Source organism: Salmo salar, chromosome 01 (assembly GCF_965601325.2).
Source record: "Salmo salar chromosome 01, fSalSal1, whole genome shotgun sequence".
Classification (NCBI taxonomy): Eukaryota; Metazoa; Chordata; class Actinopteri; order Salmoniformes; family Salmonidae; genus Salmo; species Salmo salar.
Window position 1 is genome coordinate 30,129,938 of NC_138291.1, and position 23,411 is coordinate 30,153,348.

General features: G+C 45.7%; 1 protein-coding gene across 1 annotated transcript in view; it reads left to right on the forward strand.

Annotated features, from left to right (window-relative positions):
* Positions 1 to 20,838, forward strand: part of LOC106596965 (BTB/POZ domain-containing protein 7) — a 33,395-nt gene extending 12,557 nt beyond the window's left edge. Inside the window, exons 4-11 of the mRNA XM_014188230.3 lie at positions 15,554 to 15,762; positions 17,783 to 17,858; positions 18,188 to 18,348; positions 18,523 to 18,666; positions 18,800 to 18,989; positions 19,089 to 19,267; positions 19,453 to 19,854; positions 19,979 to 20,838. Coding sequence (XP_014043705.2) covers positions 15,554 to 15,762; positions 17,783 to 17,858; positions 18,188 to 18,348; positions 18,523 to 18,666; positions 18,800 to 18,989; positions 19,089 to 19,267; positions 19,453 to 19,854; positions 19,979 to 20,722 — 2,105 coding nt within the window. The 3' untranslated portion in view covers positions 20,723 to 20,838. The remainder of the gene's footprint in view (positions 1 to 15,553; positions 15,763 to 17,782; positions 17,859 to 18,187; positions 18,349 to 18,522; positions 18,667 to 18,799; positions 18,990 to 19,088; positions 19,268 to 19,452; positions 19,855 to 19,978) is intronic.
* The last annotated feature ends 2,573 nt before the right edge of the window (positions 20,839 to 23,411 follow it).

The window sequence follows — 23,411 nt, forward strand, 5'->3', positions numbered from 1 at the left end:
GTCCTTCCTAACTCAGTTGCCAAAGAGGAAGGAAACTGCTTAGGGATTTCACCATGAGGCCAATGGTGACTTTAAAACAGTTAGTTTAATGCTGTGATGGGAGGGAAAACTAAGGATGGATCAACAACATTGTAGTTACGCCACAATACCAACCTAAATGACAGAGTAAAAAGAAGGCTGTACAGAATAAAAATATTCCAAAACATGCATCCTGTTTGCAACAACACACTAAAGTAAAACTTAAAACATTGTGGCAAAGAAATTAACTAGGGAGGACTAGGGTTTTTGGGGGGATAAAAATAAACGGAATCGCTAAGCACAGGAAAAATCCTAGAGGAAATCCTGGTTGCCTGCTTTCCGCAGGACAAAAACCTAAAACACAAGGCCAAATATACACTGGAGTTGCTTACCAAGACGACATTGAATGTTCCTGAGTTGCCTAGTTACAGGTTTCACTAAAATTGGCTTGAAAATCTATGGCGCAACTTGAAAATGGCTGTCTACCAATGATCAACAAACAACTTTATAATGATGTGCAAATATTGTACAATCCAGCTGTGCAAAGCTCTTAGACTTACCCAGAAAGACTCACAGCTGTAATCGCTGCTAAAAGTGATTCTAACATGTTGAATGCTTATGTAATCAAGATACTTGTGGCCATGTAGTGTATGTGGACACCACTTCAAATTAGTGGATTCGGCTATTTCAGCCACACCAGTTACTGACAGGTGTATAAAATCGAGCATACAGCCATGCAATCTCCATAGACAAACATTGGCAGTAGAATGGCCCGTACTGAAGAGCTCTGACTTTCAACGCAGCACCGTCATAGGATGCCACCTTTCCAAAAAGTCAGTTCGGCAAATTTCTGCCCTGCTAGAGCTGCACCGGTCAACTGTAAGTGCTGTTATTGTGAAGTGGAAACGTCTAGGAACAAGGGCTCCGCTGCAAAGTGGTAGGCCACACAAACTCACAGAATGGGACCGCCGAGTGCTGAAGCGCGTAGAGCGTAAACAATCATCTTTCCTCGGTTGCAACACTCACTACCGAGTTCCAAACTGCCTCTGGAAGCAACGTCAGCACAAGAACTGTTCGTCGGGAGCTTACTGAAATGGGTTTCCATGGCCCGAGCAGCCGCACACAAGCCTAATGTCACCATGTGAAATGCCAAGCGTCGTCTGGAGTGGTGTAAAGCTCGCCGCCATGGGACTCTAGAGCAGTGGAAACGCGTTCTCTGGAGTGATGAATCACGCCTCACCATCTTGCTGTCTGACAGACAAATCTGGTTTTGGCGGATGCCAGGAAAATGCTACCTGTCCAAATGCATTGTGCCAACTGTAAAGTTTGGTGGAGGAATAATGGTCTGGGGCTGTTTTTCATGGGTCGGGCTAGGCCCCTTAGTTCCATTAAAGGGAAATCTTAACGCTACAGCCTACAATGACATTCTAGACGATTATGTGCTTCCAACTTTGTGGCAACAGTTTGGGGAAGGCCCTTTCCTGTTTCAGCATGACAATGCCCCCGTGCACAAAGCGAGGTCCATACAGAAATGTTTTTTCAAGATCGGTGTGGAAGAACTTGACTGGCCTGCACAGAGCCCTGACCTCAACCCCATCAAACATCTTTGGGATGAATTGGAACGCCGACTACGAGCCAGGCCTAATCGCCCAACATCAGTGCCCGACCTCACTAATGCTCTTGTGGATGAATGGAAGCAAGTCCCTGCAGTAATGTTCCAACATCTAGTGGAAAGCCTTCCCAGAAGAGTGGAGGCTGTTATAGCAGCAAAGGGGGGACCAACTCCATATTAACGCCCATGATTTTGAAATGAGATGTTCAATGAGTAGGTGTCCACATACTTTTGGTCATGTAATGTATCTGACCAACAGATGCATATCTGTATTCCCAGTCATGTGATATCCATAGATTAAGGCCTAATGAATTTATTTCAATTGACTGACTGATTTCCTTAGAAACTGTAACTCAGTAAAATCTTTGAAATTGTTGTATTTTATATTTTTGTTCAGTGTAGATTGTTGACCAAAAAAATGACAATTCATTCCATTTTAATCCCACCCTGTTAACACAACAAAATGCAGAAAATGTCAAGCTGTGTGAATACTTTCTGAAGGCACTGTAACTAGCCATCTTGACAGCTCACAGAGTTTATGGGGTTAACCTTATCATGCCTCAGACTGTTGCCTAGCATAGGTCCATCTCCAAAATATGTCCCCCATGCAACAATGTAACTAAATTAGTCCATGCAAGAAAGAGCAAAAAGTAACCAGGGGGTTACATCTCTCTGAACAGAATCCCTATATTGATAGCTTGTTTTAGTGAAAATTCTGTTTTTGTCAACTGCAGACGTTAGGCCAATGTAAATGGAAAAGGCATGTCAGGTTCAGGACTGTTGCTCTGTCCTCCCTCCCTGCTCCAGGAAGGTCTCCAGTGACAGACAGTTTTATTGATACACACAGCTCTGCAGAGCCAGCGAGTGTTCCTGTCAGGGCCCCATCACTCCTTTTATTTATCACAGGACTGCAGCCCTCTCTCCATTGCTCTCCCTCTCTCTGGCTGCTGTCACTCTGAGTGGAGTTCACCCCGAAAGACCCCCCTAGAAGGTCAGATGGAGCCGAGAGCGTAGCTGTTGTCAGTTTATTACCGTCACCTCCCATTCCAATGAGCGATGGGATTTTAAACCTGGGGGGATTGCTCTCTTCATGCCTGCAAGGTTCATTTTAATATGAAGTTATTTCTCACATCCGCTAGGCAGCGATCAGGATGTGAGGTGTGCTACTAACAGAAACCACTCACCATTTTCTGACAGCTGATTGATGGGTTGAGATAATTGAGAAACTTGCCCCTCCGTCAAAAACATCCTTGAATTATCTATGTATGTATGTGTGTGTGTGTATATATATATGTGTGTATGTGTGTATATGTATGTATGTGTATATATGTATATATGTATGTGTATATATGTATGTGTATATATATGTATATGTGTATATATGTATGTGTGTAAACTTCCGACTTCAACTCTGTATGTATATATATATATGTATGTGTATATATATATATATATATAGTATATATATATGTGTGTGTAGTAGTATGATATGAGTATATATATATATATATATATATGTATGTATGTATGTATGTATGTATGTATGTATGTGTGTATATTTACATTACATTTAAGTCATTTAGCAGACGCTCTTATCCAGAGCGACTTACAAATTGGTGCATTCACCTTATGATATCCAGTGGAACAACCACTTTACAATAGTGCATCTAAATCTTTTAAGGGGGGGGGGGGGGGGGTTAGAAGGATTACTTTATCCTATCCTAGGTATTCCTTAAAGAGGTGGGGTTTCAGGTGTCTCCGGAAGGTGGTGACTGACTCCGCTGTCCTGGCGTCGTGAGGGAGCTTGTTCCACCATTGGGGTGCCAGAGCAGCGAACAGTTTTGACTGGGCTGAGCGGGAACTGTGCTTCCTCAGAGGTAGGGGGGCCAGCAGGCCAGTGGTGGATGAACGCAGTGCCCTTGTTTGGGTGTAGGGCCTGATCAGAGCCTGAAGGTATGGAGGTGCCGTTCCCTTCACAGCTCCGTAGGCAATCACCATGGTCTTGTAGCGGATGCGAGCTTCAACTGGAAGCCAGTGGAGAAAGCGGAGGAGCGGGGTGACGTGAGAGAACTTGGGAAGGTTGAACACCAGACGGGCTGCGGCGTTCTGGATGAGTTGTAGGGGTTTAATGGCACAGGCAGGGAGCCCAGCCAACAGCGAGTTGCAGTAATCCAGACGGGAGATGACAAGTGCCTGGATTAGGACCTGCGCCGCTTCCTGTGTGAGGCAGGGTCGTACTCTGCGAATGTTGTAGAGCATGAACCTACAGGATCGGGTCACCGCCTTGATGTTAGTGGAGAATGACAGGGTGTTGTCCAGGATCACGCCAAGGTTCTTAGCACTCTGGGAGGAGGACACAAGGGAGTTGTCAACCGTGATGGCGAGATCATGGAACGGGCAGTCCTTCCCCGGAAGGAAGAGCAGCTCCGTCTTGCCGAGGTTTAGCTTGAGCTGGTGATCTGTCATCCACACTGATATGTCTGACAGACATGCAGAGATGCGATTCGCCGCCTGGTTATCAGAAGGGGGAAAGGAGAAGATTAATTGTGTGTCGTCTGCATAGCAATGATAGGAGAGACCATGTGAAGATATGACAGAGCCAAGTGACTTGGTGTATAGCGAGAATAGGAGAGGGCCTAGAACAGAGCCCTGGGGGACACCAGTGGTGAGAGCGCATGGTGCGGAGACAGATTCTCGCCACGCCACCTGGTAGGAGCGACCTGTCAGGTAGGACGCAATCCAAGCGTGGGCCGCGCCGGAGATGCCCAACTCGGAGAGGGTGGAGAAGAGGATCTGATGGTTCACAGTATCAAAGGCAGCAGATAGGTCTAGAAGGATGAGAGCAGAGGAGAGAGAGTTAGCTTTAGCAGTGCGGAGAGCCTCCGTGACACAGAGAAGAGCAGTCTCAGTTGAATGCCCAGTCTTGAAACCTGACTGATTAGGATCAAGAAGGTCATTCTGAGAGCGATAGCAGGAGAGCTGGCCAAGGACGGCACGTTCAAGACTTTTGGAGAGAAAAGAAGGGATACTGGTCTGTAGTTGTTGACATCGGAGGGATCGAGTGTAGGTTTTTTTCAGAAGGGGTGCAACTCTCGCTCTCTTGAAGACGGAAGGGACGTAGCCAGCGGTCAAGGATGAGTTGATGAGCGAGGTGAGGAAGGGGAGAAGGTCTCCGGAAATGGTCTGGAGACGAGAGGAGGGGATAGGGTCAAGTGGGCAGGTTGTTGGGCGGCCGGCCGGCCGTCACAAGACACGAGATTTCATCTGGAGAGAGAGGGGAGAAAGAGGTCAAAGCACAGGGTAGGGCAGTGTGAGCAGGACCAGCGGTGTCGTTTGACTTAGCAAACGAGGATCGGATATCGTCAACCTTCTTTTCAAAATGGTTGACGAAGTCATCCGCAGAGAGGGAGGAGGGGGGGGGGGAGGGGGAGGAGGATTCAGGAGGGAGGAGAAGGTAGCAAAGAGCTTCCTAGGGTTAGAGGCAGATGCTTGGAATTTAGAGTGGTAGAAAGTGGCTTTAGCAGCAGAGACAGAAGAGGAGAATGTAGAGAGGAGGGAGTGAAAGGATGCCAGGTCCGCAGGGAGGCGAGTTTTCCTCCATTTCCGCTCGGCTGCCCGGAGCCCTGTTCTGTGAGCTCGTAGTGAGTCGTCGAGCCACGGAGCAGGAGGGGAGGACCGAGCCGGCCTGGAGGATAGGGGACAGAGAAAATCAAAGGATGCAGAAAGGGAGGAGAGGAGGGTTGAGGAGGCAGAATCAGGAGATAGGTTGGAGAAGGTTTGAGCAGAGGGAAGAGATGATAAGATGGAAGAGGAGAGAGTAGCGGGAGAGAGAGAGCGAAGGTTGGGACGGCGCAATACCATCCGAGTAGGGGCAGAGTGAGAAGTGTTGGATGAGAGCAAGAGAGAAAAGGATACAAGGTAGTGGTCGGAGATTTGGAGGGGAGTTGCAATGAGATTAGTGGAAGAACAGCATCTAGTAAAGATGAGGTCAAGCGTATTGCCTGCCTTGTGAGTAGGGGGGGAAGGTGAGAGGGTGAGGTCAAAAGAGGAGAGGAGTGGAAAGAAGGAGGCAGAGAGGAATGAGTCAAAGGTAGACGTGGGGAGATTAAAGTCACCCAGAACTGTGAGAGGTGAGCCATCCTCAAGAAAGGAACTTATCAAGGCGTCAAGCTCATTGATGAACTCTCCAAGGGAACCTGGAGGGTGATAAATGATAAGGATGTTAAGCTTGAAAGGGCTGGTAACTGTGACAGCATGGAATTCAAATGAGGAGATAGACAGATGGGTCAGGGGAGAAAGAGAGAATGTCCACTTGGGAGAGATGAGGATTCCAGTGCCACCACCCCGCTGGCTCGATGCTCTAGGGGTATGCGAGAACACGTGGGCAGACGAAGAGAGAGCAGTAGGAGTAGCAGTGTTATCTGTGGTAATCCATGTTTCCGTCAGCGCCAGGAAGTCTAGGGACTGGAGGGTATCATAGGCTGAGATGAACTCAGCCTTGTTGGCTGCAGACCGGCAGTTCCAGAGGCTGCCGGAGACCTGGAACTCCACGTGAGTCGTGCGCGCTGGGACCACCAGGTTAGAGTGGCAGCGGCCACGCGGTGTGAAGCGTTTGTATGGCCTGTGCAGAGAGGAGAGAACAGGGATAGACAGACACATAGTTGACAAGCTACAGAAGTGTTGTTTCTTGTATTATTGTCTCTTGTGTCTTTAGAGAACTGTTTCACTTTGATATCCTTTTTCTTCTGTCCTGATTTTCTCTTTCTTTTCTTCTGTTAACTAGATATTCTTTGTTGTTCTTCGTTAGCTAGCTAGCTTCTTCCAAAAGAGTCCCTAGCAACTGCTTAGCAACTGGTAAACAATTCAGCTAGCTAAGATAACTACAATTTTATGAAAAATAGTTATTTTTCAAAAGCCTATCTTCTTTGTTTGTTGCTTGTTTTTTCTCCTATTCCGTCTTGCAGTTTTCTTTTGCTTTTTTCTGATGTACTTCACTCTAAAAACCATGTAAATTTCAATATTTGTAGGAGCTCATTTTTTCAGCTGCTGCTGCTCAAATTGGAGTTCCGGAACATTTATATATATATATATATATATATATATATGTATGTATGTGTGTGTATATATATATATATATATATATATATATGTGTATGTATGTATGTATGTATGTGTATATATATATACATATATATATATATATTATATGTATATGTGTATATATATGTATATATACATATATATACATATACATATGTATATATATATACATATACATATGTATATGTATATATATATATGTATATATATGTTTATATATATATATATATATATATATGTTTATATATGTTTATATTATATATATATGTTTATATATTTTGCTCAAAAAAATAAAGGGAACACTTAAACAACACAATGTAACTCCAAGTCAATCACACTTCTGTGAAATCAAACTGTCCACTTAGGAAGCAACACTGATTGACAATAAATTTCACATGCTGTTGTGCAAATGGAATAGACAACAGGTGGAAATTATAGGCAATTAGCAAGACACCCCCAATAAAGGAGTGTTTCTGCAGGTGGGGACCACAGACCACTTCTCAGTTCCTATGCTTCCTGGCTGATGTTTTGGTCACTTTTGAATGCTGGCGGTGCTTTCACTCTAGTGGTAGCATGAGACGGAGTCTACAACCCACACAAGTGGCTCAGGTAGTGCAGCTCATCCAGGATGGCACATCAATGCGAGCTGTGGCAAGAAGGTTTGCTGTGTCTGTCAGCATAGTGTCCAGAGCATGGAGGCGCTACCAGGAGACAGGCCAGTATATCAGGAGACGTGGAGGAGGCCGTAGGAGGGCAACAACCCAGCAGCAGGACCGCAACCTCCGCCTTTGTGCAAGGAGGAGCAGGAGAAGCACTGCCAGAGCCCTGCAAAATGACCTCCAGCAGGCCACAAATGTGCATGTGTCTGCTCAAACGGTCAGAAACAGACTCCATGAGGGTGGTATGAGGGCCCGAAGTCCACAGGTGGGGGTTGTGCTTACAGCCCAACACCGTGCAGGATGTTTGGCATTTGCCAGAGAACACCAAGATTGGCAAATTCGCCACTGGCGCCCTGTGCTCTTCACAGATGAAAGCAGGTTCACACTGAGCGCGTGACAGACGTGACTGAGTCTGGAGACGCCGTGGAGAACGTTCTGCTGCCTGCAACATCCTCCAGCATGACCGGTTTGGCGTTGGGTCAGTCATGGTGTGGGGTGGCAATTCTTTGGGGGGCCGCACAGCCCTCCATGTGCTCGCCAGAGGTAGCCTGACTGCCATTAGGTACCGAGATGAGATCCTCAGACCCCTTGTGAGACCATATGCTGGTGCGGTTGGCCCTGGGTTCCTCCTAATGCAAGACAATGCTAGACCTCATGTGGCTGGAGTGTGTCAGCAGTTCCTGCAAGAGGAAGGCATTGATGCTATGGACTGGCCCGCCCGTTCCCCAGACCTGAATCCAATTGAGCACATCTGGGACATCATGTCTCGCTCCATCCACCAACGCCACGTTGCACCACAGACTGTCCAGTAGTTGGCGGATGCTTTAGTCCAGGTCTGGGAGGAGATCCCTCGGAGACCATCCGCCATCTCATCAGGAGCATGCCCAGGCATTGTAGGGAGGTCATACAGGCACGTGGAGGCCACACACACTACTGAGCCTCATTTTGACTTGTTTTAAGGACATTACATCAAAGTTGGATCAGCCTGTAGTGTGGTTTTCCACTTTAATTTTGAGTGTGACTCCAAATCCAGACCTCCATGGGTTGATAAATTGGATTTCCATTGATTATTTTTGTGTGATTTTGTTGTCAGCTCATTCAACTATGTAAAGAAAAAAGTATTTAATAAGATTATTTCTTTCATTTAGATCTAGGATGTGTTGTTTAAGTGTTCCCTTTATTTTTTTTGAGCAGTGTATATTCGGTAGTAAAGAAGACACTGATCATGGCTGTTGCCCACCCACTCCATCATATACATACAGACACAGGGATTAGTGCCTCTTGTCATTAGCTGCATCACAGACAGGAAACAATGGACTACTGGGCTGTTGAGACAGTGGGAACATTACAACCTTTGTCTGTCATACAACAAAAACACAATGTTATTAAACAATAAAAAATAAAAATAAATGATTAAGCTTTTCATGTAAATCTCAAAGTGCTGTTGCAGTTAAAAGATCATGGGGAGAACAACTCCATGTTTGCCTGTTTATAAAGGCACAGTAGAAAAGATGGCTCTCTCTCTCTCTCTCTCACACACTCACACAGCTGGCCAGATCTTCCTCACACCCGTACGAGGGCTGGGAATTGCCAGGGACCTCAAGATACGATGTTACTGTACTTAGGTGCTGATACAATATGTATTGCAAGTCTCACGATGCTACACTGGGTGTACAAAACATTAGGAACACCTGCTCTTTCCATGACTGACTGACCAGGTGAATCCAGCTGAACACTATGATCCTTTATTGATGTCACCTGTTCAATTCACTTCAATCAGAGTAGATGAAGGGGAGGAGACAGGTTAAAACCTGTTGGGGCTAGGGGCAGTATTTGCACGGTCGGATAAAAAAACGTACCCGATTTAAACTGGTTACTACTCTTGCCCAAAAACGAGAATATGCATATAATTAGTAGATTTGGATAGAAAACACTCTAAAGTTTCTAAAACTGTTTGAATGGTGTCTGTGAGTATAACAGAACTCGTATGGCAGGCCAAAACCTGAGAAGATTCCATACAGGAAGTGCCCTGTCTGACAATGTGTTCTCCTTCTGTGGCATCTCTATTGAAAATACAGCATCTCTGCTGTAACGTGACATTTTCTAAGGCTTCCATTGGCTCTCAGAAAGCGCCAGAAAGTGGAATGGGGGTGTCTGCAGTCTCTGGGTGAAGTACAGCAGCTCTGTTTGTGAGTGGTCAGGCTGGGAACAGTGACACTGGAGATGCGCGTTCATGAGAATTCTCAATTTTTTTCTTTCAGCCTTTGAATGAATACAACGTCGCCCGGTTGGAATATTATCGCTATTTTACGAGAAAAATAGCATACAAATTTATTTTAAACAGTGTTTGACATGCTTCGAAGTACGGTAATGGAATGTTTATTTAAAAAATTGTCACGAAATGCGCTCGCACGTCACCCTTCGGATACTGACCTGAACGCACGAACAAAACGGAGGTATTTGAATATAACTATGGATTATTTGGAACCAAAACAACATTTGTTGTTGAAGTAGAAGTCCTGGGAGTGCATTCTGACGAAGAACAGCAAAGGTAATCCAATTTTTCTTATAGTAAATCTGAGTTTGGTGAGGGCCAAACTTGGTGGGTGTCAAATTAGCTAGCCGTGATGGCCGGGCTATGTACTCAGAATATTGCAAAATGTGCTTTCGCCGAAAAGCTATTTTAAAATCTGACACCGCGATTGCGTAAAGGAGTTCTGTATCTATAATTCTTAAAATAATTGTTATGTATTTTGTGAACGTTATTCATGAGTAATTTAGTAAATTCACCGGAAGTTTGCGGTGGGTATGCTAGTTCTGAACATCACATGCTAATGTAAAAAGCTGGTTTTTGATATAAATATGAACTTGATTGAACAAAACATGCATGTATTGTATAACATAATGTCCTAGGAGTGTCATCTGATGAAGATCATCAAAGGTTAGTGCTGCATTTAGCTGTGGTTTTGGTTTTTGTGACACATATGCTTGCTTTGAAAATGGCTGTGTGATTATTTTTGGCAGGGTACTCTCCTGACATAATCTAATGTTTTGCTTTCGCTGCAAAGCCTTTTTGAAATCGGACAATGTGGTTAGATTAACGAGAGTCTTGTCTTTAAAATGGTGTAAAATAGTCATATGTTTGAGAAATTGAAGTTATAGCATTTTTGAGGTATTTCTATTTCGCGCCACGTGATTCCACTGGCTGTTGACTAGGTGGGACGCAAACGTCCCACCTTGCCCAGGGAGGATAAAGAAGGATTTTTAAGCCTTGAGACAACTGAGACATGGATTGTGTATGTGTGCCAAGACAAAAGATTTAACTGCCTTTGAACGGAGTATAGTAGTAGATGGCTTGAGTGTGTCAAGAACTGCAACACTGCTGGGTTTTTCATGCTCAACAGTTTCCCATGTGTATCAAGGATGGACCCCCACCCAAAGGACTTCCAGCCAACTTGACACAACTGTGGGAAGCATTGGCGTCAACATGGGCCAGTATCCCTGTGGAACGCTTTCGACATCTTGTAGAGTCCATTTCCCGACGAAATGAGGCATTTTCTGAGGGCTAAAGGCGGTGCAACTCATTAGGAAGGTGTTCCGAATGTTTTGTACACTCAGTGTATGTGTATTGCGACTTGATTTTGCGATTGGATGTTCCAAACATATTGCTGCAGAGGGACAAGAGAGAGCCATGAAGAAAAAAAAACAAGTTTTGATCAGTCAAGGAAATTAAGTGCTGAAAACAAATTGGCTCACTTTTCAAAGAAGATGAAGGAAAAATACTATTTACAAGCTATGAAGGAAAAATACAGAGGTTTTAGTGCAGGTACAGCTGACTAGCGCAAAAATGATATTGTCAAATAATATCCCGATAAGTAACAGTATTGATTTCCTAACTACCCCTACAACATCATGTCGCCAAGACAGCTTAGCACCAGGCACACTGTCATCCCCTCAAATCCCCCCTCCCCCTCCTCCAAGCCTCTAATATAGGGTATTTATATCCCCTCTCTTGACCACAGAGAAGCAACAATCTCATCAGTTCACATGAAACCCCACGTTGTGGTGTGTATCAAGGACCTCTCATTTCGTCTGTACAATAGACCTCTTATTTAGTTAATTACATTTCCATCTCTCCAGTTTTTTTTCTTCTCTTTCCTCTGTTAGTTATGCTCCTCTCAAAGACACCCCTAACCTTTTTAACATGCATGCACGCTCAGTCACACACACACGCACCTGGTGGTCAGTGCCGTTTAAGATTAGGGAGGACAATTATTTATTTTTAAGATCATGGCCATTACAGCATATTGGATGACTGTCATTCATATTCCATTCACCCAGCCCAATGTAACGTCGATAGGTTTGGCCTACTACATGATGCTCTAATTATCCCTGTACCCATCGTGAGGTTGCTACAACCTAGCCTACAAATGAACACAGGTCATTTGTAGGCACAGGTCGAGAGACAAATTGGAGTAATCAAGGTGACAGACAGTGTAATCATTATTCCAAACAGTTACAAACTAAATGAGAGTTCCTATTGGACAAATTCAGGTAGGTCCATTCCTGTTTTTTTGTTCCATTTTTAAGTAACATTTTGCAACACAATCGGATGATCACCCGCACACACAGTTCAATTGCAGCAGCCACATAAAAAAACAGCTCTCTCTCTCTGCTGCTTCTCAATTTTTTTTAAGAAATTAATTTCTTCAAAACTGTTCAACTGTCAGTTCATGCTGCAAGAGCTCTGGAGGATGTCCTCCGGAAGTCGTTATAATTACTGTAAGTTTATGGAAAGGGGTGAGAACCCTGAGCCTCCTAGGTTTTGTATTGAAGTCAATGTACCACAAGGAGGGGGACGGAAAATAGCTGTCCTCCGGCTACACCATGGTGCTGCCCTAACAGAGTGCTGTTTAGGCAACTATAGACCTTCATTCCAAAACAATATGTTTTAATAAATTATTTGGTGACATGAATATAATTAGTATAGTTTTATCTAAAAATGTTTGTTTTTATTTTGGTGTTTCACAATTACTATCTTTCTGAAATTCACTGAGTAGGATGGTCCTCCCTTTCCTCCTGTGAGGAGCCTCCACTGACACGCTGTTGGCAGCCAAAATGCTTGCTCACCCAAGTGTCAAATGAGCTGGGAAGGCCCATGATTTAATTTCTATGTGACAACCTTGAGTGACCTCCGCCTCCTGTCAGAGACCTGGGGTAGCTGTCATGCGCATCGGGTTATCTCCAGGCTAGCAGTCCCTTCCTCCTCCTCTCTGTGCCTCAACTGCTCCCCCTCCATCTGATTGAGCTGTGTCCAGGCCAGGGTACACTCACTGGTGGTAGGGTTCAATCTGAGAGCCTCTCGTCTACATCAGCAGTTATCAACCCTATTAGCTCCCTAGCCAGAGATCACTCACTCTCTCTCTCTTACCCTGACAATATTAAAAGCCTTATTCATTTTTCAAACACGGTGAGAGCATTGATAATGAGTAGATCAGCATACCAATGCAGATTTTCTCTCTACCTCTTCTCTCTTTCTACACACACATATCCACACACACACACAGAGCGGGAGAGTAATGACTCATCTGTGGAGACATGCATCCCATTACAATCATGATTCATGTGGGGTAAGTTTTACTAATTGATTAATACCATGAATGACCACACCTTGGGTGTGAAATAAATCATGTTAGCCAGTCAGTCTTCAGAGTTGCTTGCTGATGTGAAAGTGTTTGAGTGGTAGTGAATGGGATCAGAATTGATATCTAATTTTGCCATTGCATTTAAGAGGCTATTGATAGGCCCCGTGTGACTTATTATCAGACTTAGTTCTGTCATAGCACCTTCCATTAGGAGAATCTGTTAGTCGTTCAACTTTCTCCTGTTACGTTTTAAGGAGAAGTCTTGGTCTGTGATATTGCTGTCTGATCAGTCATATCTTTGGTTACAGGCGGAACTTGACCTATGACATGAGTGAACCCTAATTGTTCCAAGCAGAGGGGGATTTCCAGTTGCTCCTCGGCAGAACTTATCGGTTTGCTTGGAAGTTGACCTCAGGCAGTCGGAGTGAAGCCCATCATTCTTCGATAGTCTCTCCTCCTTCCTTTTTGTTTTGTTTGAGACCTCCGCTAAAAATGAAGCTGTAGTTACTTGAGTAATCAGACATGATTCAAGTCCACCACAGTGTTGACTGGTCCGGAGTGCTGCTGATGTCTTAAGTGGGTTTGGAAACGTTGTTTCATAAACATGCTGCTAAAAAAAACCCAGCAAGCACACATCCTCAGTTATTGTCGTCTCAGACGCAGTTGCCATAATGCTCATTTTGTTGATATTCTAGTCAGTCTGCTAGGCTGCAGTGAATGCATAGTGCCAGAGAGAGAGGAAGGGGAAATGGCTTTAGTATTAGATATAATGCCCAGTCTAATCTCTGGCTCATAATAAGAGTGCAAAGCTTTAAAAGCATGAATGGTGCTATGCATTCTAATGGGCTAATAGAGAACAGAGCTGTCTGCTTTCATGTGCTGCTGGTCCCCACTGGGGAAGCTTTACCTTTCAAAGGAAGTTGTGTGTGTCTCTACGTGTCTACCCCTGCTCAGAGAGTGTGAGAAATTAGGATAGAATGAGCCGAATACAGAGAGAAGAGATGGAAGGAAGGAAGGAAGGAAGTGTGGAATCTATTCCCACTTCAGGTTGTTTATGGAAGATAAAAAGGCTAAATGTCTGCGTCCACATTTCAACCTCGTCTGTCCTCTTAACGACACAGGATTTCCGTCCTGCGTTTAACACTGTTGGGTCTGCTTTGCATCGCTCTGCCTAGCTAATACAAGTAAAGGAAGGGACCAAACATCTAGGGAAATGTAGCTTTAACTGTGTGTCGGTTGAAGGAGGAAAAACATTTTTTTAAAGAGGGCAGGCGTCATCTCCCTGAGCGTCAGTGTCCAATTTCCCAGAGTACAGTTTCAAAGGGAAAGGCAGTGCAGCAGATCTCACGCAGCCCACAGATAAGAGTCCCAGAGGAGCACTGGTAGTGGAGCTCATAACCCAGCTAAGCCCAGGGCAGGGCAGCCTGCTCCGCTCTTCTCCACAAGCTAAATACAGAGCCAGCAGCAGGGGGCCTGGGCAGGGGCCACTTCAAAGCAGACCAGTATCTCTGTCTGCCTCAGAGCCACACTGTGTGCCTCTATCACTGGCATCACACTGCCTGCTCTCATTTTCCACTGAGTTGACTGTCAAAAAGTGAAGCCAAATTATTTATGTACCCTTGTGGACATGCACTAGTTTCCTATCCAAGTTGATGTAATTTGATTGTTTGATGTTTATTTTTGATGTTTATTTTAGTTCTATCTCCATTGCTACTGCCACTATGACTGCCACTATGACTGCCACTATAGCATTTCTGAAATTCCATTTCATCCAAGATGTGTTCAAATGGCTACAGTATATCAAGTAATAATTAATAACCCTCTGCAACTTTTAATTCGTTTTTGATTAATGTGTGTGTGTGCATATGCATACGAGTGCATGAGAGCGTGTGCGTTTCTGCATGTGTTTTCTGTGTGAGTATACTGTGTGTGTGTGTGTGTGTGTGTGTGTGTGTGTGTGTGTGTGTGTGTGTGTGTGTGCAGCATACTTTCCTCTGGCTGCTGTGTTAACTTAGTGTGGTGAATGGGAGGTAGAGTGACTGGAACACGTGAAGGTATCAAAGGCATTTCTGTGGGGTTGTGTGTAACAGTGTTAAACCACTGCCTGCTGTTCTGCTATGTGCTCTGATTTAGGAAACGCATGGAGGGGGGTGCCGGGGGAAAGGGGGAGTGCTCCCCGTAGTGATGAATAGCAGGGAAACTACTGTGGGCTTCTGAATGGCTCCAGAAGTGACCGCTATGTGGCGGGATATTTATGGTTCAATTAAGTCACCCATTAATACTCTTACTAATGTTCTGACAGGGTATGACTTCCCATACAATAGATTAAAAAAATGTAGCCTGGGCCCATACTGTGCTGTAGCCAACTCAAGCAATACATATTTGGCATGACACAGAGAGGAGTTGGCTGATGCACAAACTGACTGGACCACCGGGCTATTAAAGGTGCTGTTCACTCAGTGATATGAGTGTTAGAGGTATGTGACCCCTATGCTCTGTGTTCCTGTCTCCTCACCCAGGCTGTGAGGACATTGTGGTGGAGAGCCTGTCCCTGGACTGCCTGGTTCCCATCCTGAAATGGAGCTCTCAGCCCTACGGCTCAAAGTGGGTCCACCGCCAGGCCCTACACTTCCTGTGTGAGGAGTTCAGCCAGGTCGTGACCTCTGACGTTCTCTATGAGCTCAGCAAGGAGCACCTGCTCACCGCTATCCAGTCAGACTACCTACAGGTGAGATCCCCACGCCGCCGCTGTGTGTGTGATTGGACTGGATGCATCTCCATAGACTCCAGAGATCGTATCCTGTCATGGATGGGCATGTGTAATCGAGTACTCGAACGGTACTCGAACAGACTTACAAAACTATCTTTTAACCAGAGATTTTTCTTTTTTTAATACTGTAAAACTATTTGGTGGAATGGTTTTCGTGGCTGTCCGACTGGACAAGTTACATTTTGTCCCGGAAATTGTTTTAATGTTGTCTTGAAGATGACGTTATTTTGGTTTGACTCAAGTGTTCCATTTGTACATGTGTATTTGCGGGGCACAATAGAAAAGAAACCAAGCCAAGTATCACACAGTTATTCTCCATAAATTCCCTTTCCCCTCTGTTTCTCAATCACTCAAATGCGTTCTGACTGCTCCCTCAACACACGTGTGCCGAGTTTGCACGCAAGCTCCCGTTAGGTCTACAGAAATAAATGTCTATAAAACATATCTAAATGATGGGATACACAAGCTACATTCCTTGCCAAATGATGTCCCCTTTCACAAATTCAAAATGGACTGGTTGATTGAAGTTGGGAAAATGTGTTCCAACAACGAGTTGCAATTTTGGAATAATTGTATCCCGTCTATTCTCCACTTACGCTACTTTGCGAACTACTAGTGTCATTTAGAATTGGTTAGCCTAGGCTATAACCCCCTGAACACAGACAGACAGGTTCCACACTGAAAATATGCAAACGCATGAGTTTGGTAAAGACTGAGCGTAGGCCTCTCACCAAACTGATGTCGTGGCCATAATTCATCACCATGCAGTGTTCAATGTGGAATTATTCATCCATTTGGAAAATTCCAAAGAACAGTCAGAATAAACTAGATCGAACGTCTGTATATCGAAAAGAAGACCAATTTTTGGTTTGTAACCATGAAACCCTTGCCAAATTGAGCCCTGTTTCAAATGGTCACTCATTGAGAATACCTGTTCCAGAAGCAAAATGCGCATCACTTCGCACTGGCAACTTTTGGAAAAAATATTCTGTTATATTTTAGTCTGTTATATTGCATGTTTTTTTTTACTATAACATAGGTGTGTCTTGACTGTGAATGGGGCTCTGTAAATAAGAGCCTCTTGTCTGCTAAATGAACTAAACAAGGCTATGCTATTGAACCATAGGTTTCTACAAGCGTCAATGCTGAGGTTACTGCCTTTAAGAATGTTGTGTTCCATTATAATATAACCAGTTGATATTACAGTTTCAATAAATGAATCCTAAATAGTTTTTTTTTATTGACTATGTATGTACTGTATGGGGCAATTTATAATTGATCTGTAATGGTTATGATAAATTAGGCATTGTTGCGCACTGTTGGCATATAGATAAATGTTAACATATATTTTTCCCACTAGACTATGCAAATACTTCAACAGTCAAAACATTTCAAATGCCCATCCTCAATCCTGTCCAATTGGCTCTGTAGTCAGTGCTTTGGCTACAAAAATGTATCTGTCTTTTTAGAATTTCCCTTTTTCACCTCCCCAGAGATCTCAAGTCTGCGAGGCAGCTAGGGCATGATTGGTTTAACAATTATTTGGTGAAGAGTGGCAACACGCACACGGCTGCATAAACACAAACCCAAACACACAGGGTCTGGAGCACAAACGGAGTGAGAACGTTCCCTGGAGGCATTGCCTTCTGACATGGCCACTAATTGAAACTGAGCTTCGGTCTGCTCTGCTATGCCAAGCTCCCTGGATGTCGCACAGGACGGCTGACAGGACGGCTGAGGTGAAACGTTGTAATCCAATCAGTCAAATACTGTACAAGTCTCAGCCACGACTACACCGTGTCACACCATCAGCCACATATTCAAGTCTCCTCACTGAACCTCCTCTTCAGATGTTGCTCCACACTACAATGTTTAACCTTGTCCTTACACCTTTCCTTCCCTATCACCCATCCCCCTCTCATCACGCTATCTTTTCTCTCGCACCCCTCCCCTGCCCCCTTCTCTCTCTCTTTCACAGGCGAGTGAGCAGGACATTCTGAAGTGCGTTGTGAAGTGGGGCGAGCAGCAGCTTATTAAGAGGATGGCAGACAGGGGTAAGATGATACTGTATAATTACCCTCTGAGCAGGCCTTCTAACGGCTGTTGGAAAAGCACCCACCTACAGCACCTACAGCACCTACAGCACCAGCGCCTCCAAAATACACTAAAAGACTATCAAATCATTTAGTTTTATCCTTAAAAATGGGAGACTGAAGCACCTCGATCACAGTATTATTATTATTTTTTTTGTGTGGCTCTGAACCTGACTGAAAAATACTGTCGTTAAAAAATAACGAGAGTGTGTTGGCCTTACTAACCACATAATTATATATAGAATCCCTACTAACTGTGTGTGTTTTGTGGGCGTTTTTTTCCCCCCCAGAGCCCAACGTGCTGAGCGGAACAGCCCACAGCGTGAACAAGCGGGGGGTGAAGAGGAAGGACCTGGATGTGGAGGAGCTGAAGGAGATCCTGTCCCCCCTGCTTCCCTTCATCCGCACTGAGCACATCCTCCCTGCCAACAGCGACGTCCTCTCTGACGCGGTTAGTAGTCATGGGTGACACGTCATATGGATGTTACAGTACAGTTTCTGATTGCTGCCAATACATATTGTGCAGTCTATCGATCTATCCTTTATGCCCTGTTAATGGCTTAGTTGTTGATTGATCTGACCTTCTGGGTGTGTTCTCTTTAAATGACCCTCTTTCCATTCACAGACAAAGAGGGGTCTGATCAGCACCCCTCCCTCGGACATGCTGCCCACGACTGAGGGGGGCAAGGCCAACTCGTGGTTACGGCAGAAGAACGCTGGCATCTCCGTGCGACCACGTCTCTTCTCTCCATACGTGGAGGAGGCCAAGGTAGGACACTCCGCATCGAGGGGTTGATGGTTAACGGAGAGTGTTTTATCTCTCTTCGGTCTCATCTCTGTGAGAGGGTTTGGGTCAGGCCAGGCTATGACCTGACTGCTAACCCGTCTCCTCCTCCACTCAGTCTGTGCTGGATGAGATGATGGTGGAGCAGACAGATCTGGTGCGTCTGCGTTTGGTGCGCATGTCCAACGTGCCAGACACCCTCTACATGGTCAACAACGCCGTGCCACAGTGCTGTCACATGATCAACCATCAGCAGATGGCCAGCAGCCAGACCACCGCTCCGTCCGTGGTAGCCAATGAGATCCCAGGTAAGAGGACAAGACTGGTGCCAATAAGGAAGCTATTTAGTGTAACATATTAGGAACGTTGACATGGCCCACCAACCCTCTGTGTGTCTGTCCTGTCAGTACCCAGACTGGCGGTGGTTAAGGAGATGGTCCAGAGGCTGCAGGAGCTGAGTCACACAGACCAGGTCCAGAGGGCCTACGCCCTCAACTGTGGCGAGGGGCCCACCGTCAGCTATGAGCTGCAGCTGCGTGTGCTGAGGGAGTTTGGCCTGGCGGACGGGGCTACTGAGCTACTGCAGGTGAGGGGGAAACCCCGTAGGGTACAGGGAGGACCAGGCTGTAGACTTGTTAGAGGGAGACCTCCGTCCTAAAGACCTTCTCCCTGAAAGACAAGTATCACTCACTTAGTGTACTACGTAATGACTTGTGTGTGTTATAGTAGAAGGTTTTTGGGATGCTAAATGTTTTGTTTGTTTATTCTCAGAACCCTTACAAGTTCTTCCCAGAGGAGCGTTTTGGAGACGAGAGTCCTGTTCTGGCCCTGCGGCAGGCGGGTCGTTGTCGGGTCAACAGCAGCCCAGCGATGGACAGCATGTTCTCAGACCTGGAGGGCCTGGCTGGGTTTCACCCCCCGCTGCCTCCCCCTCCACCCCCATACCACGCCCCTACCACCCCCAGCCATGCCCAGCTGAAGGGGGCCTGGAGGCCTCGTGTGCCCATCCCACCCCCCACCCGCTCTTTCTCCTACCCCTGTAGCCACACTCTGCTCCAGCTCCACACCACAGCCAAGCATGGCAGCCCAGACTACCCCTCCGCCCCCAGGCCTCCACCTCCAGACTGCAGCAACCCCCAGGCCAAGGGCCGAGCCCTGCTCCCAGAACCACAGGTGAAGGTCAACATGTCATGCTGTGTTTGTTGCTTTTGGTCATTGTAGCTGTAGAAGTGTATTGTGCTGTGGTCATGTATAGCTCTAACTAGCCGTGTTGGTGTGCTTCTCTCTGTCTCTCCAGCTGAGCATGGAGCCTGTGATGAGGGAGTTCATGCCTGACATAGCTCTGGGCGTCTCTGTCATGACCCTGAGGGAGCACCATATGGGGGACAGGGACGGTCACGACACTCCCGGCCACATGGCCCTCCCGGCCCCACACCTCCCCCCCGGCCCCTGTCCCTCCACTCGCCTCAGCCATGGTCACTCCTGTAAGAGGCACGCTCCAGAGCCTAAGCTGGAGGCCCAGGCAGAGTTCCCTGATCTGTATGACTTCTCCTGCCGACCAACCACCGCAACCTCCAGCCACCCCCTGCCCCCCTACGCAGGGCCAGACCTCTACAGCCACAGCTCCTCCAGCCACCCTCCCCCCTACATGTCTGACAGCCAGGGACGGGCAGCCGAGGCACGCTCTGACCCCCTGCGCCTGGACGTCCTAGGCCCGCCCCCCCAGCGGCAGGATGGAGCTCTGGCTAATCCCTCTGGTCCCCAGGTTGGGGCAGGACACGTCCCCAGAGGACGATCAAACAATGAGACTGACCTTACTCACGGTCTTGGCCACTTGTGTGGCTCCCCCAGTGGAAACCTAGACAGGTATGAGGAGCGGATGTCGGCCCACAGGGAAGGCCCGAAGGAGATGGCGCTTACTGGCGAGTCCCCAGGTTCAGGGGCCCAGCAGCCACATAGGAACAGTATTAGCGAGGAGGCTAGCAGAGAACGCAGGTCACCCAACAACCCTGACTACCCTTACAAGAAGTCTGCACTATAACCCTCGGGGAGGACCTGGGGTTGAGTCGTCAAAAGGGAAAGTGAGGGAAACAACCCTCTGTCATGGACAGCAAAGCACTAATGAGTGTGTGTGAAGGGGTGGCTAATGGTTTCTATTTATGGGTGTGTGTGTGTGTGTGTGTGTGTGTGTGTGTGTGGTGTGTGTGTGGTGTGTGTGTGTGTGTGTGTGTGTGTGTGTGTGTGTGTGTGTGTGTGTGTGTGTGTGTGTGTGTGTGTGTGTGTGTACCCTACCTCCTCCAGCCCTTTCTCCATGACATAGTGCTGTCTTCACCTCACGTCTCCTCTGAGTGTTACAGATAAGCAGCATCAGGACTGTAGGTTAGTTAGAGAAACAGCAGTGACTGTCAGACTGTTGTATTGAAGCTTGGTGAAGCCAACCTCAATGCTGCAGTTTTACTATATAACTCCAGCAGTACTGTTTGGGAGGGGCTTTGCCTATTTCCCTTGAGCCTTGTTGCACCCCAGGTTTGTTGTGACCTCTAAGTTGTGGGAATCAGGAACAAAGATCTTATCATAAAGAAGATCATAACAAAGATGTTACTATGATCGTAACCATGAAATGTAGTTCAGATGTGCTGAGGATGTATAATATACATATGGACTGTAGTCCTCAGGATATACTTTAACTGGGAGATATATAAATAGGATCTCAGTATAAACTAGTTAACACCAGCACATAGCTTCAATCAGCGTTATCTTCATGTAAAATCATGTAAAAACATTTTCTTGCTCCTCTCATTTGTATTTCCTCTCTCTTCCTGTAGCATTCCTCCAGTACGTACCTCACCTGACTGGTTACATTTGATTTTCCCTTTCTGGTGCTGCCTGTTACACAGAAATGCTGATGAGTAATAGGCTCAGGCTAGTTCAGATCAGGCCGGAAGTAGGTCTGTTGAGGCTGTCATTGTGCTGCCTCTTCAGTCTCTGATATACAGTGCATTCGGAAAGTATTCAGACCCCTGACTTTTTCCACATTTTGTTACGTTACAGCCTTATTCTAAGATGGATTAAATTGTTTCTCATGGTCTGAGCGTCTTTAGGTGCCTTTTACCAAACTACAAGTGGGCTGTCGTGCCTTTTACTGTGGAGTGGCTTATGTTTGGCCACTCTACCATAAAGGCCTGATTGGTAGAGTGCTGCAGAGATGGTTGTCCTTCTGGAAGATTCTCCCATCTCCACAGAGGACCTCTGGAGCTCTGTCAGAGTGACCATCAGGTTCTTGGTCACCTCCCTGACCAAGGCCCTTCTCCTCCGATTGCTCAGTTTGGCCGGGCGGCTAGCTCTAGGAAGAGTGTTGGTGGTTCCGAACGTCTTCCATTTAAGAATGATGGAGGACTGTGTTCTTGGGGATCGTCAATGCTGCAGACATTTTTTGGTTCCCTTCCCCAGATCTGTACCTCGACACAATCCTGTCTCGGAGCTCTACGGACAATTCCTTCGACCTCATGGCTTGGTTTTTGCTCTGGTATGCACTGTCAACTGTGGGACCTTATATAGACAGGTGTGTGCCTTTCCAAATGTCCTATCAATAGAATTTACCAGTTGGTAATCATGTTGTAGAAACATCTCAAGGATGATCAATGGAAACAGGATGCACCTGAACTCAATTTCGAGTTTCACAGCAAAGGGTTCCGAATACTTTTGAAATAAGGTATTTTTTATTTTTAATACATTTGCAAAAATTCTAAACCTGTTTTTTTCCCCAATGTCATTGTGGGGTAATGAGTGTAGATTGCTGAGATTTTTTATTTAATCGTTTTTAGAATAAGGCTGTAAGGTTAAAATTGTTTTTGAAAAAGTCAACGGTTCTGAATACTTTCCGAAGGCAAGAAAAAGTATGTGAACCCTTTGGAAACACCTGGATTTCTGCATGAATTGTTCATAAAATTTGATCTGATCTTCATCTAGGTCACAACAATAGACAAACGCAGTCTGCTTAAACTAATAACACACAAACAATTATATGTTTTCATGTCTTTAATGAACACACCGTGTAAACATTCAGTGCAGGGTGGAAAAAATGTGTGAACACTTGGATTTAATAACTGGTTGACCCTCCTTTGGCAGCAATAACCTCAACCAAACGTTTTTCCTGTAGTTGCGGATCATACCTGCACAACGGTCAGGAGGAATTTTGGACCGTTACAAAACTGTCTCAATTCAGCAATATTCTTTGGATGTCTGGTGTGAACTGCTCTCTTGAGGTCATGCCACAACATCTCAATTGGGTTGAGGTCAGGACTCTGACAGGGCCACTCCTGAAGGTGTATTTTCTGCTGTTGAAGCCATTTTGTTGATTTACTTCTGTGTTGTGGGTCGTTGTCCTGTTGCGTCACCCAAGTTCTGTTGAGCTTCAATTGGCGGACAGATAATCAATACATTGAGCAGGAGAATGTTAGGTTAACTTGGGAATTCATTTTTCCGTCAATGATAGCAAGCTGTCCAGGTGGTGTCCTCCCATGGTGTCCTCCCATGAACACCATTCTTTCTTAGTGTTTTATGTATTGTAGACTCGTCAACAGAGATGTTAGCATGTTCCAGAGATTTCTGTAATCTATTAGCTGACACTAGGATTCTTCTTAACATTGAGCATTCTGCTCGGTGCTCTTGCAGTTATCTTTGCAGGACGGCCACTCCAAGGGAGAGTAGCAACAGTGCTGAACTTTCTC